At 44.1% G+C, this 19,739-nt stretch overlaps 2 protein-coding genes across 2 annotated transcripts in view; both read left to right on the forward strand.

Moving 5' to 3' along the window:
- Nucleotides 1–19,739, forward strand: part of LOC132886356 (NACHT, LRR and PYD domains-containing protein 3-like) — a 147,502-nt gene that overhangs the window by 90,759 nt on the left and 37,004 nt on the right. The window lies entirely within an intron of this gene.
- LOC132886362 (uncharacterized) overlaps nucleotides 1–19,739 on the forward strand; it is a 180,230-nt gene that overhangs the window by 2,911 nt on the left and 157,580 nt on the right. Inside the window, exons 3-8 of the mRNA XM_060920924.1 lie at nucleotides 9,436–9,552; nucleotides 9,998–10,052; nucleotides 10,220–10,424; nucleotides 10,662–12,441; nucleotides 15,679–15,852; nucleotides 18,420–18,593. Of these exons, the coding sequence (XP_060776907.1) occupies nucleotides 9,436–9,552; nucleotides 9,998–10,052; nucleotides 10,220–10,424; nucleotides 10,662–12,441; nucleotides 15,679–15,852; nucleotides 18,420–18,593 (2,505 nt within the window). The remainder of the gene's footprint in view (nucleotides 1–9,435; nucleotides 9,553–9,997; nucleotides 10,053–10,219; nucleotides 10,425–10,661; nucleotides 12,442–15,678; nucleotides 15,853–18,419; nucleotides 18,594–19,739) is intronic.

Here is a 19,739-nt window from a genome sequence, read left to right on the forward strand (position 1 = left end):
CTCTAATTATAGGTTTCAGTTTCACCGCGAGCACATGGGTATTTTCTCGCCTTGTAGCTTGTTTATTTCAGCTTTGATTGCTGATTACCTGAACGCGGTTGGGTGAGTATGTTCGCCTGACTCCACCGCAGATATTTCGTTTTGTTTGCTTGACGCACTGCTAGGCTTGCTCAGCTGGAAAGCAGTTTGGGCTCTCGACTGCCCCCAGCACCGAGTGACTACGCTCTGCCTCCTAAGTCTAGGAAGCGCCCTAAGCATCCGTCACGGGAGGCTCCCTGTAGGCCCAAGTACCAGAAGGTGGACCCCTTTGCGCAACAAGTGGGCACCTTGGCTCTTTTTGTATTGTATTGATTTATTTCGCAATAAAAACATAACATGTAAACATAATATAAATATAAATATTACGGAGGATAACACAAAAGTAAAAATACTTTTTTCCATTGTGGTCCTTCAGAGCTTGCTGAGATTAAGGCTTTGCTCTATAACCTACAACCGCCTGAAGCACAGCCTGCTGATGCTCTCGCCTCTGCTGCTTCATTTACTCCTCCTGAGCCACAGCCTCCGGTGCTGTCCCCGGCCGCGGAGCTTCAAGAGGAGGACGTGCTTTCCACTATGGTCAAGCCCGCGATAAAAATGCGGCGTGGCGATGTAGCTTACAGCAGGTTATGGTCGCTGAACTGCTGGCTGTCCAGGTGGTGCTCTAAAAACAGTGTGGGCTTTATAGATAATTGGGCTAATTTTGAGGGCACTGCTGGCCTGTTAGGGCGGGACGGTATCCATCCCACTCGGGAAGGTGCTGCTCTCATTTCCTGCAGCATAGGTCATAGTCTCAGAACAGGCCTAGTTAATTTCTGACAATCCAGAGCCAAGGCCAGGGAGCAGACGAACAGGCTAAACCGACTGTCTGCTAGCTGCACAGAGTCGTCACTCAGGGCCCACTACATCGAGACTGTGTCTGTTCCCCGAGCTCAACAAAAAGGTAGAAATTTTCAGAGAGTTTGTTCCAGTAACCTAATCAATATAAAATTAGATCATACTGACTGTACAGCTGCTGCCAGCACCTTTGATCTAAAGGTGGGGCTATTAAATATTAGATCTCTTACATCTAAAGCGCTAATGGTTAATGAACTCATTACTGATCAGGAGTTTAATGTACTGTGTTTAACAGAAACATGGATTAAGCCAAATGAATATATAGCATTAAATGAAGCGAGTCCTCCTGGATACAGTTATATACACCAGCCTCGTCTAACTGGCAGAGGAGGAGGCGTCGCGGTTATTTATAACGATTATCTAGGTGTAACACACAAACCTGGTTATAAATTTAATACATTTGAAGTTCTTCATACTCATATAATGTATGTAGCCTCGAAAAATAAGTCTACCCAGTTAATTGCATTGCTCATTATTTACAGGCCCCCGGGGCCATATTCTGAGTTTCTTTCTGAATTTGCAGATTTTATCTCAGATTTGGTTATTTCCTTAGACAAAGCTTTAGTTGTCGGAGATTTTAATATTCACTTCGATAACCCAGAAGACCCTTTAAAAACAGCGTTTGTGTCCATCTTAGAGTCGGGATTAAGCAGAATGTCATAGGACCGACCCATAATGGTGGTCACACCCTTGATCTAATACTAACATTCAGATTAAACGTAGACAATATAGTCATACTTCCACAGTCTGAAGTTATCTCAGATCATTGTCTCATCTCATTCAAAATATGTCTGAGTAATAATATATGCACCTCACCACGCTACTGTATTAAACGTACTTTCACGTCAACTACTGCACAGAGTTTTATAAATGATCTCCCAGAGTTATCAACTTTGATTGGGTCACTGTCAGCCCCTGCAGAACTTGATCAGGCAACTGAATGCTTAGAGTCAACATTCCGCCATACTTTAGATAATGTAGCTCCTCTAAAAAGGAAAATGGTCAGAGACAAAAAATTAGCACCCTGGTATAATGATGACACTCGCACATTAAAACAGACCACTCGAAAATTGGAACGTAAATGGCGTCAAACAAAATTGGTAGTGTTCAAATTAGCTTGGAAAGAGAGCTTCCTGAAGTATAGAAAAGCTCTTAGTGCTGCGAGATCAACATATTTCTCCTCCCTAATAGAAGATAACAAAAATAATCCTAGATTCCTATTTAATACTGTAGCAAAATTAACCAGGAATAAGTCCACTATCAACACATGCATACCTGCAGTATGTAGTAGCAACGACTTCATGAATTTTTTTAATGACAAAATTGAGAATATCCGACAAAAAATTCAAACTACTAATTTAAGGTTAGACAATGAAAGTGACCTTGTAGTTAACAATATAACTGTATCAGATCATCAGTTAGAATGTTTTACTCCCCTAAAAGAAACTGAATTACTTTCATTAATCTCTACATCAAAAGCCTCAACTTGCGTACTAGATCCCTTACCGACACATCTATTCAAACAGATAATGCCTGGAGTAATTGAACCGCTTCTAAAAATAATAAATTCTTCTCTTATGATTGGCTATGTACCCAAATCCTTTAAACTAGCAGTTATCAAACCCCTGATTAAAAAACCTGACCTTGATCCCTGTCAGCTGTCCAATTATCGGCCAATATCAAACCTCCCCTTTATCTCCAAGATCCTTGAAAAAGCTGTGGCACAGCAGTTATGCTCATATTTACATAGGAATAACATCCATGAAATGTATCAGTCAGGATTTAGACCTCATCATAGCACAGAGACAGCACTGGTTAAAGTAGTAAACGACCTACTGTTGGCGTCTGATCAGGGCTGTGTCTCGCTACTTGTGTTGCTTGACCTTAGTGCAGCATTTGATACCATTGATCATTCCATTCTTCTGGATAGACTAGAAAATGTTGTGGGAGTTAAGGGAATGGCCCTCTCCTGGCTCAGGTCTTATCTAACTGATCGTTATCAGTATGTTGATATAAATGGTGATATTTCTAGACGTACCGAGGTAAAGTTTGGTGTTCCACAAGGTTCTGTCTTGGGTCCACTGCTTTTTTCTCTATATATGTTACCTCTGGGCGATATTATTCGTAAACATTGTATTAGTTTCCACTGTTATGCTGATGACACACAGTTGTATGTCTCTGCAAAACCTGATGAGAGACACCAGCTTAATAAAATTGAGGAATGTGTTAAGGACATTAGACACTGGATGCTTATAAATTTCCTTCTGCTTAACTCTGACAAGACTGAAGTACTTGTGCTAGGACCACATACAGCTAGAAGTAAGTTTTCTGATTACACAGTAACTCTGGATGGCCTTTCTGTTTCTTCACGTGCAGCAGTAAAAGACCTCGGAGTGATTATTGACCCCAGTCTTTCATTCGAAACTCACATTGATAACATCACCCGGATAGCTTTCTTTCATCTCAGAAATATTGCAAAGATAAGAAATTAAATGTCATTGCATGATGCAGAAAAACTAGTCCATGCTTTCGTTACCTCCAGGTTGGATTATTGTAATGCCTTACTGTCTGGATGTTCCAATAAGTGCATAAACAAGCTCCAGTTAGTTCAAAATGCCGCAGCAAGAGTCCTTACTAGAACTAGAAAATATGACCACATCACACCTGTCTTATCCACACTGCATTGGCTCCCAATCAAATTTCGTATTGATTATAAAATACTACTATTGACCTTTAAAGCACTAAATGGTCTCGCACCACAGTACCTGAGTGAACTTCTGCTCCTCTATGACCCGCCACGCCTACTTAGATCAAAAGGTGCAGGCTATCTGCTGGTACCTCGTATAGTGAAGGCTACATCAGGGGGCAGAGCCTTTTCTTACAAAGCCCCACTGTTATGGAACAGCCTTCCAAGTAATGTTCGGGAATCAGACACAGTCTCAGCATTTAAGTCTAGGCTGAAAACATATCTGTTTAGTCAAGCCTTTTGTTAATGGTGTTTATGAGGTAAAGGAGTAGATCTGGAGGGTCCTCAGACAGAGTGTTTTGGTAAACTGGGATGTATGGATGCTGTCAGTCCCCACTCGCTTGCTCACTCGAGTTTGTTGACGGTGTAGTGGCTGCTGCTTTATGTCCCGGGGCTCCCTCATGCCTGTGTTACCTTCTGGCTCTCTCCTTTTAGTTATGCTGTCATAGTTAGTTGCCGGAGTCCCTGCTTGTACTCGGTGCAATATGTATACTGTTCCTACTTATTCAGGTGACATTGGGCATACCTAACCACCTGTGTTTTCTTTCTCTCCCCCCCACCCCAAATCTGTCCCTCTGAGTTACATGGAGTCAACAGGAAATCTTTTGGTGGAGACGGTGGGGACCTCGACTGGCTATCGTAGCCTGCAGGGAATCGGCCGTCAGACATTCTGTCGCATGTCCCAGACCCGGTGAAATGTAACTGAATTGTCTTGGCCAGGCCTAAGGGTCCCATCTGCATCTCATCATTGCTGAGGAGTGTGCTCCCATCACCCAATCAAGCATCCAGCCAGAGCAGGTCATGATATATTTTTTACCATATTAACATGCCATTGTGCGTCATGCCTGATGTAAAGACTCTCGTCTCTGTGAGCCTACCACACAGATTTAATACTTGTCATTTTTAGGGCATACCTAACAACGTGTTTTCTTTCTCTCTCCCCCCCCCCCATCTGTCCCTCTGAGTTACATGTTGATCCTGGGATTGAGATGCTGGCCTCTTCTGCCCCTCGGACCTGCTTGATCCATCCTGGTGCCCTGTGTCTGGTCGGAGTTTTATCACCCCACTCCTGTGAAGGACGGCCCCATGAGGACAGTTGAGGGTTATACCTGTTAAAACTGTTAATATTATAGTCAGGCTGTCTGTTGTTGCCCAAATGAGGATGGGTTCCCTTTTGAGTCTGGTTCCTCTCGAGGTTTCTTCCTCATGTCGTCTGAGGGAGTTTTTCCTTGCCACCGTCGCCACAGGCTTGCTCATTGGGGATAGATTAGGGATAAAATTAGCTCATGTTTTTAAGTCGTTCAAATTCTGTAAAGCTGCTTTGCGACAATGTTTATTGTTAAAAGCGCTGTACAAATAAACTTGATTTGATTTGATTTGAAAAATGGCGCCTGGGGTTGGACACGGCACCATCTGAAGTACGGATGCAGAGTGCCTTTTTTAGACTCCCCCTCTGCTGTTTTCACTGTTCCACCTTCAGCCCCCTTTATTGAGGAGCTGTAGAGATACAGGATGCGTTCAGTCAGGGTCTGGTCAGCATGGAGGCGTTGAGACCCGACGCTCGCTGTCCACGGCCACAGTGTCGTTTGACCGATGACTTCATCAGGAAGAGCTATGATGCTGCAGCACGGGCTGCACGCATAGGCAATTCGTTATCTCTCCTGGCCCAGTCTCAGGCTCTTCAGTCTTCTGGAGCAGACCCATCACTGCAAAGCCTAAGCGAGGCCTTGCTGCAGGCATTTGCTTTCATGTCCAGGGAGCTGGGCAGACTAATGTCGTCTTTAACTCTCGCCAGGCGTCAGGTATGGTTGGCTCAGTCACCACTCTCAGATCCCTGCAGGAGGGCCGTCCGCACTCTCCCAGTGATTCCGGGACAGCACTTTGGTGCCGCCGCACAGGCACGTCGGGGTACAATTCCCACTCCCCCCTCCCCCCCGTAGGGGGCATGGAGGCAGACGTTGACTACTCCACTCCGGCGGTCGGACACTTCACCAGTCAACAACTTGCCTACTGGGAAGTGGTAACATCGGACCCCTGGGTTATATCCACCCTCTCTCAGGGTTACAGCATACAATTCAGATGACGACTGCCGAGATTTCAAGGGGTCAAAATGAAAGCTCTGGCAGTACGCCAGGAGGTCTTGACCCTCCTGGAAAAGGGGGCCATCGAGCCATTAGATCCACCTTCACAAAACAGTGGGTTTTATTCCACCTATTTCATCATCCCCCCCCAAAAAAAGAGGGGGTGGGCTTCGCCCCATACTGGATCTGAGACATTTGAACGACCATCTCAAGGTCTTCAAATTCCATATGCTGCGCACATCCGATGTCTTAAACAGCATCAGACGGGACGATTGGTTCACAACCATCGATCTGAAGGATGCATACTTCCCAGAATCTTTATGAGATTCGTTGCGGCAGCACTGTCCCTACTTCAGAGCAGGGGAATGCGTATCCTCCCCCTACCTGGATGACTGGTTGATTGGTTCTCAGTCAAGGGTAGACGCGCTCAGCGACCCAGCCGTGCTGGTTTCTCACATCACCAAACTTGGGCTCAGGGTGAACCACGCCAAGAGCTCCCTTACACCCAGCCAGAAGACTGTTTTTCTTGGCCTTCAGCTGGATTCTCAGCTGTTGAAGGCAACCCTGTCTTAGCGACGGGTGAGCGATATTGTCCGACGGCTACATCGCTTCAGGAAGGGACGAACCCTGACCTTCAGGTCTTTCCAGACACTACTAGGTATACTCACCGTGGCCTCATCGGTAGTTCCGTTGGGCCTCCTCACACTCAGGCCTCTACAAATCTGGATGAACAGCCTTGGGTTACATCCACAACATCACAGGCACAGGCCAGTCAGAATCACGGCCAGTTGCTCCTCATGTCTACGTCCATACCCTCTCGCAGAAAAGTAGTCGCCACTGATGCATCACTGATCGGCTGGGGCACAGTGTGGCAGTGCAGGACTGCCCGGGGCGTATGGGCCCCACAACAGCAGGGACAACACATCAATGTGTTAGAGCTGCGGGCCATTTTCCTCACCCTGAAACATTTCCGTCCGGTTTTAGCGGGTCGGCATGTCCTTATAAAGACCAACAATACATCTGTGGTCTATCATATAAACCACCAGGGCGGCACCAGGTCACTACCTTCCCTGAAAGTTCACTCGGCACCTACTGACATGGGCTTACCCTCGTCTGGTGAGCCTGAGGGCAATGCATTCACCAGGAGGGAGGAACACTGCTGCGGATCTTCTGTCACAACAGAACCCCGATCCGGGGGAGTGGAAGCTGCACCCGGAAGTGGTGCAGAGTATTTGGCTGCAATACGGTAGGACAGAGGTGGACCTTTTCACCTTCCAGGCCACGACACATTGTCCCCTGTGGTTTACACTGAAAGAAACATCAAGCCCCTTGGGCCAAGACGCACTGGCACACGAGTGGCCACAGCAGCTCCTATATGCTTTCCCACCACTCCCGCTAATTCTGCCCACTCTCGAGAGGATCCTCAAGGAGGGTCACAGGGTGCTGTTGATAGCCCCCTATTGGCCGGGGAGAGTCTGGTTCCCTACCCTGTACGGGTTGCTGCAAAGGAGCCTTGGTGTCTCCCTGCACGGATGGACCTCCTCTCACGGAAGGTCAAATTTGGCATCCGAACCCAGTATGGTTGCAGCTGTGGGTGTGGCCTCTGAAGGGCCCGACCCACTGCTAGCAGAATGTGAGTCGACCGTTGTGCGGACCATCCAGTGTTCCCACGCACCTTCCACCAATGCGCTCTATGCCAATAGGTGGAAGCTCTTTGTAAGTTGGTGCCAAGCACGCCATCAGGAACCAGCATGTTGCCCGATACCGGGGATTCTCAGCTTTTTACAGTCTCATCTGGATGAGGGCCTTGCACCCTCCACCATCAAGGTGTATGTAGCGGCTATATCCGCAATGCACAACAGGGTAGACGGGCTGACTGTGGGATCCCACACACGGGTGAGCCACTTTCTTAAAGGTGCTCAGCGCATAAGACCCCCTCAACGCAGTCCAAGACGAGCTTGGGACTTGCCTCTGGTTTTAAGTGCACTGTGTAAACCTCCATTTGAGCCCCTACAGGGGACGGAGCTCAAGTGGCTATCTTTAAAGACAGCCGACGTTCTAGCTAAAAGGAATGCTAAGAGAGCAGGTGAACTACACACCCTGTCTATCGGCCAGGAGTGCTTACAATGGAGCCCGATGGCACGGGTGTAACATTGTGGCCTAATCCTTCGTTTATGCCCAAGAACTTCTCCTACTCTTCATACACCAATCAGCCCCTCAGCCTGGAAGCCTTCAGACCACCACCTGAGGAGAATGAGCAGGGCCAAGGTCACGTCCTTCTTTGCCCAGTTTGAGCATGGAGGGCATACATTGAAGTGACTGCTGCATTTCGGCAGTCGGATGCAATGTTTGTGGGCCACACTGGACATAGGCTCGGCCACGCGCTGTCCAAACAGACTGTCGAACTGGACCATGGAGGCCATTAGCAGCAGCCTCCCGGTCCCTCCCCACATCCGAGACCACTCCACTCGGAATGTGGCTGCATCATGGGCGGCTCTACGTGGAGTTCCACTCTCTGATATCTGCGCCGCTGCCTCATGGGTCTCAACTTGCACGTTTGCAAGGTTTTATAGGGCTAATGTGGCCATGCACAATCCACTGGCCACAGCCACCCTTTTCAGCCATTCGTAGGGTAAATAGGTCTTCCTCGTGACCCTGTTGGTATTAGTCATCCAGGTGCTTAAAGCACCGCCTCTGGCGGTCAGGAGAAATGAAATAGAACGATGGTTACGTATGTAACCGTGGTTCTATGAATTTCGGATGACCGCCAGAACTTGGCCGTCACTTAGAAGGCTGACGAGAAGACTGCCAAGAGAACACTTCCGGGGTGAACGCACCTTAAGTACCGGTGCAGTGACATACGTCACCCCCTGTCGCAAGCGACCTTGTTGGTATACAGACACTCACCGCATGTGATGGACATCACCGCATGTGATGGACATCCGGGTGCTTAAAGCACCGCCTCTGGCGGTCATCCGAAATTCATAGAACCGTGGTTACATACATAACCATCGTTTTTGACTGACTCATTTTATTCATGATTTTGAAATTAAAATTCCCCCAACTGAAAAACGAACAGAGCAAAAACAATCAATTCAGGAACATCATGACAAAGTTCAGGTGCAGTGAAGCAGAGGATGGACATCATGTTTGTGCGATATTATAACATGTTTTCCATGAATCAGTAATATTTGATGTTTTTTGAAGAAAATAGTGAGAATAAATATAATTACCATCAATGGACATGGAACATAGCCCGAGTTATAGAAAGACTCTTGTGTTTTTCCATGAAATGGTTGGACAGACACCAAACACTGACTCCGTTTGAAGCGGTTGTTGAGTCACAAAAGAACCCTGCAAATGCATTTGAACACAGTGCAAGTATTTATTGTTTGGAGAGAGCTTTTGTGTGCGCGCGCATGTTTTCGCCTGTTTTTAATGTCAGAGTCTTTTAAACATTTATAGATATAAAATGGTTGGTTGAAATGTGAGGCCTTGACTTTTATTTGTCTGTATTATTTAATTTGCTGCTTATTAGACTAAGATTGAATTGAGACTAAGACGATCTGTGCAACACGAATTCAAACTCGATATGCAGTCTTCTGGAGACACTCCATTTTATATTAGCATGTTCACTAACCTTAATTACAGGATGTAATAATATCTGTGTTGTAGAATGATGGAGGGAAAGAGATCAGACTCACCAGAACCCAGCTGTGTGTCCATGAAGAGTGAGATGTCAGTGGGACGTCTAGCTGCCTTCAGAGACCGAGACGGTTCTGCTGATGTGAGGTCAGTACAGTGAGGTGATTTACGGTGCTGTTCCACCTGATCAAACTCACTGGTCTCATGATGAAGCCCTTCATGAGCTTTATCAGGTGTTGAAGCAGTAAAACACTAAACTGTGCAGTGCTGCAGCTCTCGGACTGGCAGTGAGGAAAACTGCAGTGAGAGTTCAGTTCAGCCTGCAGTCCCAGAGCTGGAGGGTCTGTGGTGGAACACGAGAACATTTACACCTGGACATTCATCACTATATCACTATTTCTTTCATTCATTCATTCATTCATTCATTCATTCATGTGTTTGTAAGTATGTTAGTATCAGTGAGGAAATCCTGAACTCAGTGTATTGTGTTAAGAGGACAGTGTTAAATATCTGTCTCTGTATTTATTAGTGTGTGTTGGACAGCTATGGTACATATAGTCCATATTACAGGATGTGTTTTGTTTGTTCACAGACCACAAAAGAAGAAATCAAACATCAGCAGAAGTCAACTGGAGTCCATATTCAAGGTGTGTGTGTGTGTGTGCAGTTTTATCCACATACAGTTGCATTATGGGTAATCAGACAGAGTTTCAGTTGGGAATAGAAAGAGACTTTTCTTCTTTTCCTGAAATAAATCCTCTCTCGTTGTGTAACATTATAATATTTCGATCTGTTCCTGTGCGTTTCTAACCAGGAGCTGGAACACAAAGTCATCGCTGTGATACAGAAGGAGCTGAAAAGGTTTAAGAAGCTCCTGAGTCCAGATTCCCCAGCATGCTCTGAGAGGGAGGTGGAGGATGAGGAGGATCAGAGCAGCATCAGAGAGGGAGTGCTGAAGATCACACTGCACTTCCTGAAGAACATGAACCACACAGATCTCGCTCACACACTGCAGAACAGTAAGAGCTCTGAATCATGGCTTTATTTTATCTCCATAAGTTTGGTTCATATTTAAATGTATCATCTTAAATTTATCAAGCTGATTCAGACAGTGATTTTAGAACTCTGGAATTAGTTTCAGTTTGCCATGTTTTCAGTTATAACTTCTTATAATTAATAAGAAACGTACATCAATATTTCATTTATATTGTGCTCAGTGATTTTGCATTAAAAGATGTTATGACTTTGTTTCTCAGAGTCTGCGGTCTCTGTGTGTCAGCAAAAGCTGAAATCCCACCTGAGAGAGAAGTTCAAAAGAATTAATGAAGGAATCTCACAGCATGGAAGCTCAGCTCTTCTGAATGAGATCTACACAGAGCTCTACATCACAGAGGGTTGGAGTGGAGACGTCAATAAAGAACATGAGGTGAGACAGATTGAGACAGCGTCCAGGAGACCAGCAACACAGGAGACACCCATCAAATGTAATGATCTCTTTCAAGACACGTCCATCAGAAGTGTGCTGACTAAAGGAGTTGCTGGAATTGGAAAAACAGTCTCTGTGCAGAAGTTCATTCTGGACTGGACTGAAGGAAAAGCGAATCAGGACGTCACCTTCATGTTCCCACTTCCCTTTAGAGAGCTGAATCTGACGAAGCAGGAAAATCTCAGTCTGATGAATCTCCTTCATCACTTTTTCCCAGAAATGAGAGAACTAGGATTAATAGATTGTAACATTTACAAAGTCCTGTTGATCTTTGATGGTCTGGATGAGTGTCGATTTCCTCTAAATTTCCAGAACAGTGAGAGATTGTGTGATGTGACAGAGTCGGCCTCAGTGGATGTGCTGCTGACAAACCTCATCAAGGGGAATCTGCTTCCCTCTGCTCTCCTCTGGATAACCTCTCGTCCAGCAGCAGCCAATCAGATCCCTCCTGAGTGTGTAGACCAGGTAACAGAGGTACGAGGGTTCAGTGATCCTCAGAAAGAGGAGTACTTCAGGAAGAGGATCAGTGATCAGAGCCTGGCCAATAAAATCATCACACACATGAAGTCCTCAAGAAGCCTCTACATCATGTGCTACATCCCAGTCTTCTGCTGGATCTCAGCCACTGTTCTCAAGAGAATGTTGGGTGAAGCAGAGAGTGGAGAGATCCCCAAGACTCTGACTCAGATGTTCACACACTTCCTGATCTTTCAGATCAAACGCAAGGAGCAAAAGTACCATCAGAAATGTGAGCCTGATCCTCAGCAGACCAGAGAGAGTATCCTGGCACTGGGAAAACTGGCTTTCCAACAGCTGGAGAAAGGAAACCTGATCTTCTATGAGGAAGACCTGAGAGAGTGTGGCATTGATGTGAGAGAAGTATCAGTGTACTCAGGAGTGTGTACCCAAATCTTCAGAGAGGAGTTTGGGCTTCACCTGGGGATGGTCTTCAGCTTTGTACATCTGAGCGTTCAGGAGTTTCTGGCTGCTTTATACACATTTCTCTGCTTTATTTTTACAAAGACAAATGTGCTCGGGAATCAACCTCCTGGACTTTTTAATTTCTTCAGAAAGTCAAACATGTCTGATTTCCTCAGGAGCGCAGTGGACAAGGCCTTACAGAGTGAGAATGGACACCTGGACCTGTTCCTCCGCTTCCTTCTGGGTCTCTCACTGGAATCCAATCAGACTCTCTTACGAGGCTTGATGCCCCAGACAGGAAGTAGCTCTCACAGCAAACAGGAAACAATCGAATACATCAAGAAGATGATCAGGGAGAATCCATCTCCAGAGAAATCCATCAATCTGTTCCACTGTCTGAATGAACTGAATGATCATTCTCTCGTGCAGGAAGTACAACGCTACCTGAACAGAAGCGATTCCTGGTGTCTCAGTGGAACCAGACTCTCTCCTGCTCAGTGGTCAGCTCTGGTGTTTGTGTTACTGAACTCAGAACAGGAGCTGGATGAGTTTAATTTGAGTAAATATGACCCATCAGAGGAATGTCTTCTGAAGCTGATTCCAGTGGTCAAAGCCTCCAGAAGAGCTGAGTGAGTATTTTTATTTTTAACTGTATCAGTGCATGGTTTGTTATTTTAATGTGACACTGAACTGCACTGGGGCGGCACGGTGGTGTAGTGGTTAGCACTGTCTCCTCACAGCTAGAAGGTTCTGGGTTCGAGCCCAGCAGCCAACGTTGGCCTTTCTGTTTGGAGTTTGCATGTTGTCTGCTTGGGTTTCCTCCAGGTGCTCCGGTTTCCCCCAAAGACATGCAGGTTAGGATAATTGGTGGCTCTAAATTGACCGTGAGTGTGAATGGTTGTTTGTCTCTGTGTGTCAGTCCTGCGATGATCTGGTGACTTGTCCAGGGTGTACCTCGCCTCTCACTCATATTCTTGCCTGCGACCCTGTACAGGATAAGAAGCTACAGATAATGGATGGATGGATGGATGAACTGCACTGTTAGGATTAATGCTTGTGAATAATGACTCTGATCATCTGCAAACCAACCTCTGGTACTTTTACAGAAGATTGTATTCGTGTGTGTGTGTGTGTGTGTGTGTGTGTGTGTGAGCGAGAGAGAGAGAGGCTGTTTGCTCTCACGTGTGTGTTCTGTCCATGAGCTAATCGTGTGATAATAAATTGTAGCTGAGAGATTGTGGAGTGCAGAAAGACGTCGCTGCTCTTGTAAATGTGCTGATGTGGCGTCCTGTCCTCTGATTTCTGTGTTTGTGTGTTTGAGATCAGTGTTCTGAGATTTCATCGTTTCTCTTCCAGTCTGTGGGGGTGTAAACTGACAGAGGAAAGCTGTAGAGTTCTGTCCTCAGTTCTCAGCTCAAACTCCTCCAGACTGAGAGAACTGAACCTGAGTGCCAATAACCTGCAGGATTCAGGAGTGAAGCTGCTCTCTGCTGGACTGGAGAATCCACACTGTACACTGGAGAAACTGAGGTACACACACACACATACACACACACACACACACACGACTCAGATCATCACTTTACAACTGAAGATTACAAACAGAATTGATTGTGTCTTTATTTGTGACTTTTATTCCAGTAAAATTATATCCAAGGCCCAATCTTACTTTCTTTCTACATTCAAGTCATTTTATTTTTCCAGCATATTTAAAACAGCAGTTGACCCAAAGCTCCTGACAGTCGAGGCAAATGTAATCAAATACATGATAGGCATGAATGAGAAGAATAGAAGGAGAGAAATAATGAGGCAAGACAAACGATATAAAACCAAATAGAATCATGAAAATGAAACATCTTCTCTTTTCAATCCGCATGTTAGATTTGGCACAGTTTTACGCCGGATGCCCTTCCTGACACAACCCTCTCCAATTTATCCGGGCTTGGGACGGCCACCAAGAGTACGCTTACTCACCCCCAGTGAGTGGATTATGAAAATCAAACATAAGATCGTAAAATCAATCTTGAAATCATAATCAGTCATAAAATCAAAAGAGGATATAAAACCAATAAAGTGAAGTTAATGTGCAGTGTGATAAAAATATGTAGCTAAATAAGATAAAAATAATAAAATAAATAGAATAAAAATAAATATCAAATCAAAGTGGCGGCACGGTGGTGTAGTGGTTAGCGCTGTCGCCTCACAGCAAGAAGGTCTGGGTTCGAGCCCCGGGGCCGGCGAGGGCCTTTCTGTGTGGAGTTTGCATGTTCTCCCCGTGTCCGCGTGGGTTTCCTCCGGGTGCTCCGGTTTCCCCCACAGTCCAAAGACATGCAGGTTAGGTTAACTGGTGACTCTAAAATTGACCGTAGGTGTGAATGTGAGTGTGAATGCTTGTCTGTGTCTATGTGTCAGCCCTGTGATGACCTGGCGACTTGTCCAGGGTGTACCCCGCCTTTCGCCCGTAGTCAGCTGGGATAGGCTCCAGCTTGCCTGCGACCCTGTAGAAGGATAAAGCGGCTAGAGATAATGAGATGAGATGAGATAAAATCAAAGTGAAATAAAGTAGATAATTAACATGGATTTCAAAACATCTATTTTATGAATAGCAGGGTCAGATCTTAACACTAACCCGCTAGCCCGTGGCTAGTGCAGATAGCCACGGGCTAGTGCAAAATCTCTGCTACTAGCCCGTGTTAGCTAGTGCAATAACTTGACATGGGTGTGGCCATCTTGAATCACGCAAAATCTGATACAAAATCTTTTAGCTCATTCTATTTATTGTACATGGTGTAATGCATTGTTGCTGAACATTACTGTCACAGTTCATTGACACAGGTTGTAACTGTGTACCATGATGAGTGCCTAATTTGCCAGACCTACCACAAGGTGGCACCACCATTCAGCACATTTAATATTCTGTAAGAGTAGGTGGCAGGGCAGTGGGGGCTGATGCCAGCCATGTTTGAAAAGTTTTGAGATGTGAGTAAGAGGAGATTTGCACTGAATTTGCAAGACAGCATAGTTTTTAAGTGGCCTATCCATATGGCCAGTGATTCTGAGTGAATGAAGCATAACCTTGTGAGTATGAAAATTCAAGATGACTCCAAATCAGTCAGTTTTTAGAATTGAAATACCTGTCACATTGTGCTTGTATGGCAAGGCATTAATGCCATAACTTACAATTTAAAGCAATGTATTATCAGTAGTTTATCATTTTGTATTTTGAAGAGTGCATTCACAATGTTTGCTCACTTGTAATTTCATTAATTTGCAGGAATGGAACAGAATTTTTAAAAATTGTGGCTGTTAAATTTTAGTTATTTTATTACCTATAAATTGTCAGTATATTATGAGCATAGAGGTAAATATCAAAGTTGATATGCCTGAAATGGTTAACTGTATTTAAAACTTAACTGTAAGCAATGACTACCTCTTTTATACTTCAAAGTGACAATTATGGTTTGAAACACAAAGTCACATATGAGAACCATAATGGATTGAATAAAGTACTGGTTTTGTTACACTGAATTGGGAGCTTCTGTTGTTTCAACTTGTTCATTGTTTAGTATTTAAAATTCTTTCAATTGTCACAGGAATTGGGCTTAAAATAGCGGGCTAGTGCAACACTCTGCGGGCTAGTGCAACCTTAAGATCTAACCCTGAATAGATTATAAACATAGTTAAATCCATCGTCTCCTATGAGCTGAGACAGGTGGATCTGTCCAAGTTCAAACACAGTCTCTTTATTTTATATTTTTATTCTGACATCAGAACCTTGTGTTCAGGGAGACACTTTATTCCACAACTAATGGAACACACCTCATTTATCCATCAGATATTCACAGATTTCATCGTTTCTCTTCCAGTCTGTGTGTGTGTGATCTGACCGAGGAAAGCTGTAGAGTTCTGTCCTCAGTTCTCAGCTCAAACTCCTCCAGACTGAAAGAACTGGACCTGAGGGGCAATAACCTGCAGGATTCAGGAGTGAAGCTGCTCTCTGCTGGACTGGAGAATCCACACTGTACACTGGAGATACTGAGGTACACACACACACACACACACCTCAGATCATCACTTTATAACTGAAGATTCCAAACAGAATTGATTGTGTTTTTATTTGTGACTTTTATCCCAGTAAAATTCTATCCGAGGCCCAATCTTACTTTCTCTCTTCACACTGATGTTCATGCATCATGTTCCTTCTTCTACACAGTGAACTCAACTGATTTATTTCGTTTATACTATAATGTATTATTCTATAAGACACTGAAATGCATTCATGACAATCAGATTTACTCATCTCATCTCATCTCATTATCTCTAGCTGCTTTATCCTGTTCTACAGGGTCGCAGGTGAGCTGGAGCCTATCCCAGCTGACTACGGGTGAAAGGCGGGGTTCACCCTGGACAAGTCGCCAGGTCATCACAGGGCTGACACATAGATACAGACAACCATTCACACTCACATTCACACCTACGCTCAATTTAGAGTCACCAGTTAACCTAACCTGCATGTCTTTGGACTGTGGGGGAAACCGGAGCACCCGGAGGAAACCCACGCGGACACGGGGAGAACATGCAAACTCCGCACAGAAAGGCCCTCGCCGGCCCCGGGGCTCGAACCCAGACCTTCTTGCTGTGAGGCGACAGCGGTAACCACTACACCACCGTGCCGCCCTTAATTCCCTGTCATGAATCAATTAAAAAAACCCTTTGAATTGTAATTAGAAGTGTTTATAGGTGTATCAGACTCTCGCTCGCCGTGGTGTGAAAATTAAGCATGCAGATGCACATCAAAGTTTCCAAACCTGTCATTGCTTAACTCTTGAATATTTTCTATCGTGAATACTATCATTAAAAAGCTTATAATCTCTGCTTTCCAAAGAAATGTATCTGGTTAAGATCTGTTCAGTACTTTGGGAGTAACAGCAGGTTGAATTCGGTACAGCAGAGAAAAACTCTGCTCGCGGGACGTCAGGAAACTGCCTGTGCTTTTCTTTTTGAGTCACGGGAAAGCAGTCAGGCTCTCTGTCTCTGTCTCTCTCTCTCTCTCTCTCTCTCTCTCCTGATCAGTTTCATTACTCGTCAATATCAGTCAGATCACTTTTATAGTGATGTTCTCTCGCTCTCACTGTTTCTGATGAAGGATTCAGCAACATTTTCCCTCTGCTAGTTTTGATGTTCTGTTTCACGGGAGACTTTGAAGTGAGTTTTCATAGCTTTACCTACTTATTTTTTCAAATCAAACTGATCCCTGTAAATAAATAACAATTTAGAATATAACTGTTGCTGTTTTGATGAACAATATTGAGATCTTAGTGGTCGGAATGAGATTTTAAAAACCGGAAGTCAGAAATGCGAATGTCAGGTTCAGTTCAGTTAATGTAAATTGTTTATTGGATGTGCATCAGACAGTTTTTTTGAGGTTTGCCTTGAAAGCTGTGAATATTAATCAAAATAATAATTTATATTCTTTCATATAAACACTAGTCGGCCCTACTGAGAAATACAAAGGCCTACAGAGCACAAAGAGGGGATTAGAAATAATCTTTTATGACTTTTTTTGATGAGTGTAATGATTTAATGTTTAAACTAATTCGCATAATAAATAGTAATTAAATACAAATTCAATACAAATTTTCTTTCTCTCTTTTTTGATTAATTTTTAAAACTTTTTATTCAGTCTACAAACATCTATGTTCCTGCCAATTTCCATGTAAACATCTTGAAAAATAAATAAAAAGTTATGAAGAAAAAACATTTGATCTCATTGGTTAATGAGGCCCATTTTGGACCATGTGATCCTCATACAGGATATTACGGCAGTTTTCTAAAAAATTAAGCCGGTTTTTTTTTTTCAATCTTTGATTTGTAATATCTCAAGAATGGATAAACATATTTAATTCTGTAAAAAGTCTGTTGTTCTGCATTCAGTTCTGAATTCAGTGAGATCAGTTTCAAGCAATTTGGATTGAATTTGAATTTTCCCCTGAGATGCCGACTGTTTAGATCTCGTGTCTCCACCTCTATCCGTCTCTTTCCCTTTCTTGTAGTTAAATTCATCATCTCATATGAGCTGAGACACGTGGATCTGTCCAAGTACAAACACACAGTCTCTTTATTTTTATCAGAACCTTGTGGGCGGCACGGTGGTGTAGTGGTTAGCACTGTCGCCTCACAGTAAGAAGGTCCGGGTTCGAGCCCCGGGGCCGGCGAGGGCCTTTCTGTGCAGAGTTTGCATGTTCTCCCCGTGTCCGCGTGGGTTTCCTCCGGGTGCTCCGGTTTCCCCCACAGTCCAAAGACATGCAGGTTAGGTTAACTGGTGACTCTAAATTGACCGTAGGTGTGAATGTGAGTGTGAATGGTTGTCTGTGTCTATGTGTCAGCCCTGTGATGACCTGGCGACTTGTCCAGGGTGTACCCCGCCTTTTGCCCATAGTCAGCTGGGATAGGCTCCAGCTTGCTTGCGACCCTGTAGAACAGGATAAAGCGGCTACAGATAATGAGATGAGAACCTTGTGTTCAGGGAGACACGTTATTCCACAACTGCTGGAACACACCTCATTTATCCATCAGATATTCAGATATTTCATCATTTCTCTTCCAGTCTGCGTGGGTGTAAACTGACAGAGGAAAGCTGTAGAGTTCTGTCCTCAGTTCTCAGCTCAAACTCCTCCAGACTGAGAGAACTGGACCTGAGGGACAATAACCTGCAGGATTCAGGAGTGAAGCTGCTCTCTGCTGGACTGGAGAATCCACACTGTACACTGGAGAAACTGAGGTACACACACACACACACACACACACACACACAGGACTCAGATCATCACTTTATAGTTGAAAATTCCAAACAGCATTGATTGTCTTTTTATTTGTGACTTTTATCCCAGTAAAATTATATCCAAGGCCCAATCTTACTTTCTCTCTCCACACTCATGTCAAGTCACTTTATTTCTCCAGCACATTTAAAAACAGCAGGTGACCCAAAGCGCTTTACAGTTGAGACAAATGCAATTAAATACATGATCGGCCGAATAAGAAGAATCGATGGAAAGAAATAATGAGGCAAGACGAAAGACATAAAACCAAATAGAATCATGAAAATCAACCATAAGATTGTAAAATCAGTCAAAAATAGTAAAATCGATCATGAAATCATAAAATCAAGAGGATATAAAACCAATAAAATCATAAAGTTAATGTTCAGTGTGATAAATGTTGCTAAATAAGATAACAAATATAATAAACATGTAAAATAGAGGTAAAAATGAATGAGATCAAATAAAAGTACAGTCAAGTAGATTATAAAAATAGATTAAAAAATATAATCCATTTTATCAGTAGATTATAAAAAAAATGTAGTTAAATCCATCGTCTCCTATGAGCTGAGACAGGTGGATCTGTCCGAGTACAAACACAGTTTCTTTATTTTATATTTTTATTCTGACATCAGAACCTTGTGTTCAGGGAGACACTTTATTCCACAACTAATGGAACACACCTCATTTATCCATCAGATATTCACAGATTTCATCATTTCTCTTCCAGTCTGCGTGGGTGTAAACTGACAGAGGAAAGCTGTAGACTTCTGTCCTCAGTTCTCAGCTCAAACTCCTCCAGACTGAGAGAACTGGACCTGAGGGACAATAACCTGCAGGATTCAGGAGTGAAGCTGCTCTCTGCTGGACTGGAGAATCCACACTGTACACTGGAGACACTGAGGTACACACACACACACACACACACACACACACACACACACACACAGACAGGACACAGATCATCACTTTATAACTGAAAATTCCAAACAGAATTGATTGTCTTTTTGACTTTTTTCCCAGTAAAATTATATCCAAAGCCCAGTCTTACTTTCTCTCTTCACACTGATGTTCATGCATCATGTTCCTTCTTCTACACAGTGAACTCA

The sequence above is a fragment of the Neoarius graeffei genome, chromosome 5 (genome assembly GCF_027579695.1).
Source record: "Neoarius graeffei isolate fNeoGra1 chromosome 5, fNeoGra1.pri, whole genome shotgun sequence".
In the NCBI taxonomy this organism is placed as follows: domain Eukaryota; kingdom Metazoa; phylum Chordata; class Actinopteri; order Siluriformes; family Ariidae; genus Neoarius; species Neoarius graeffei.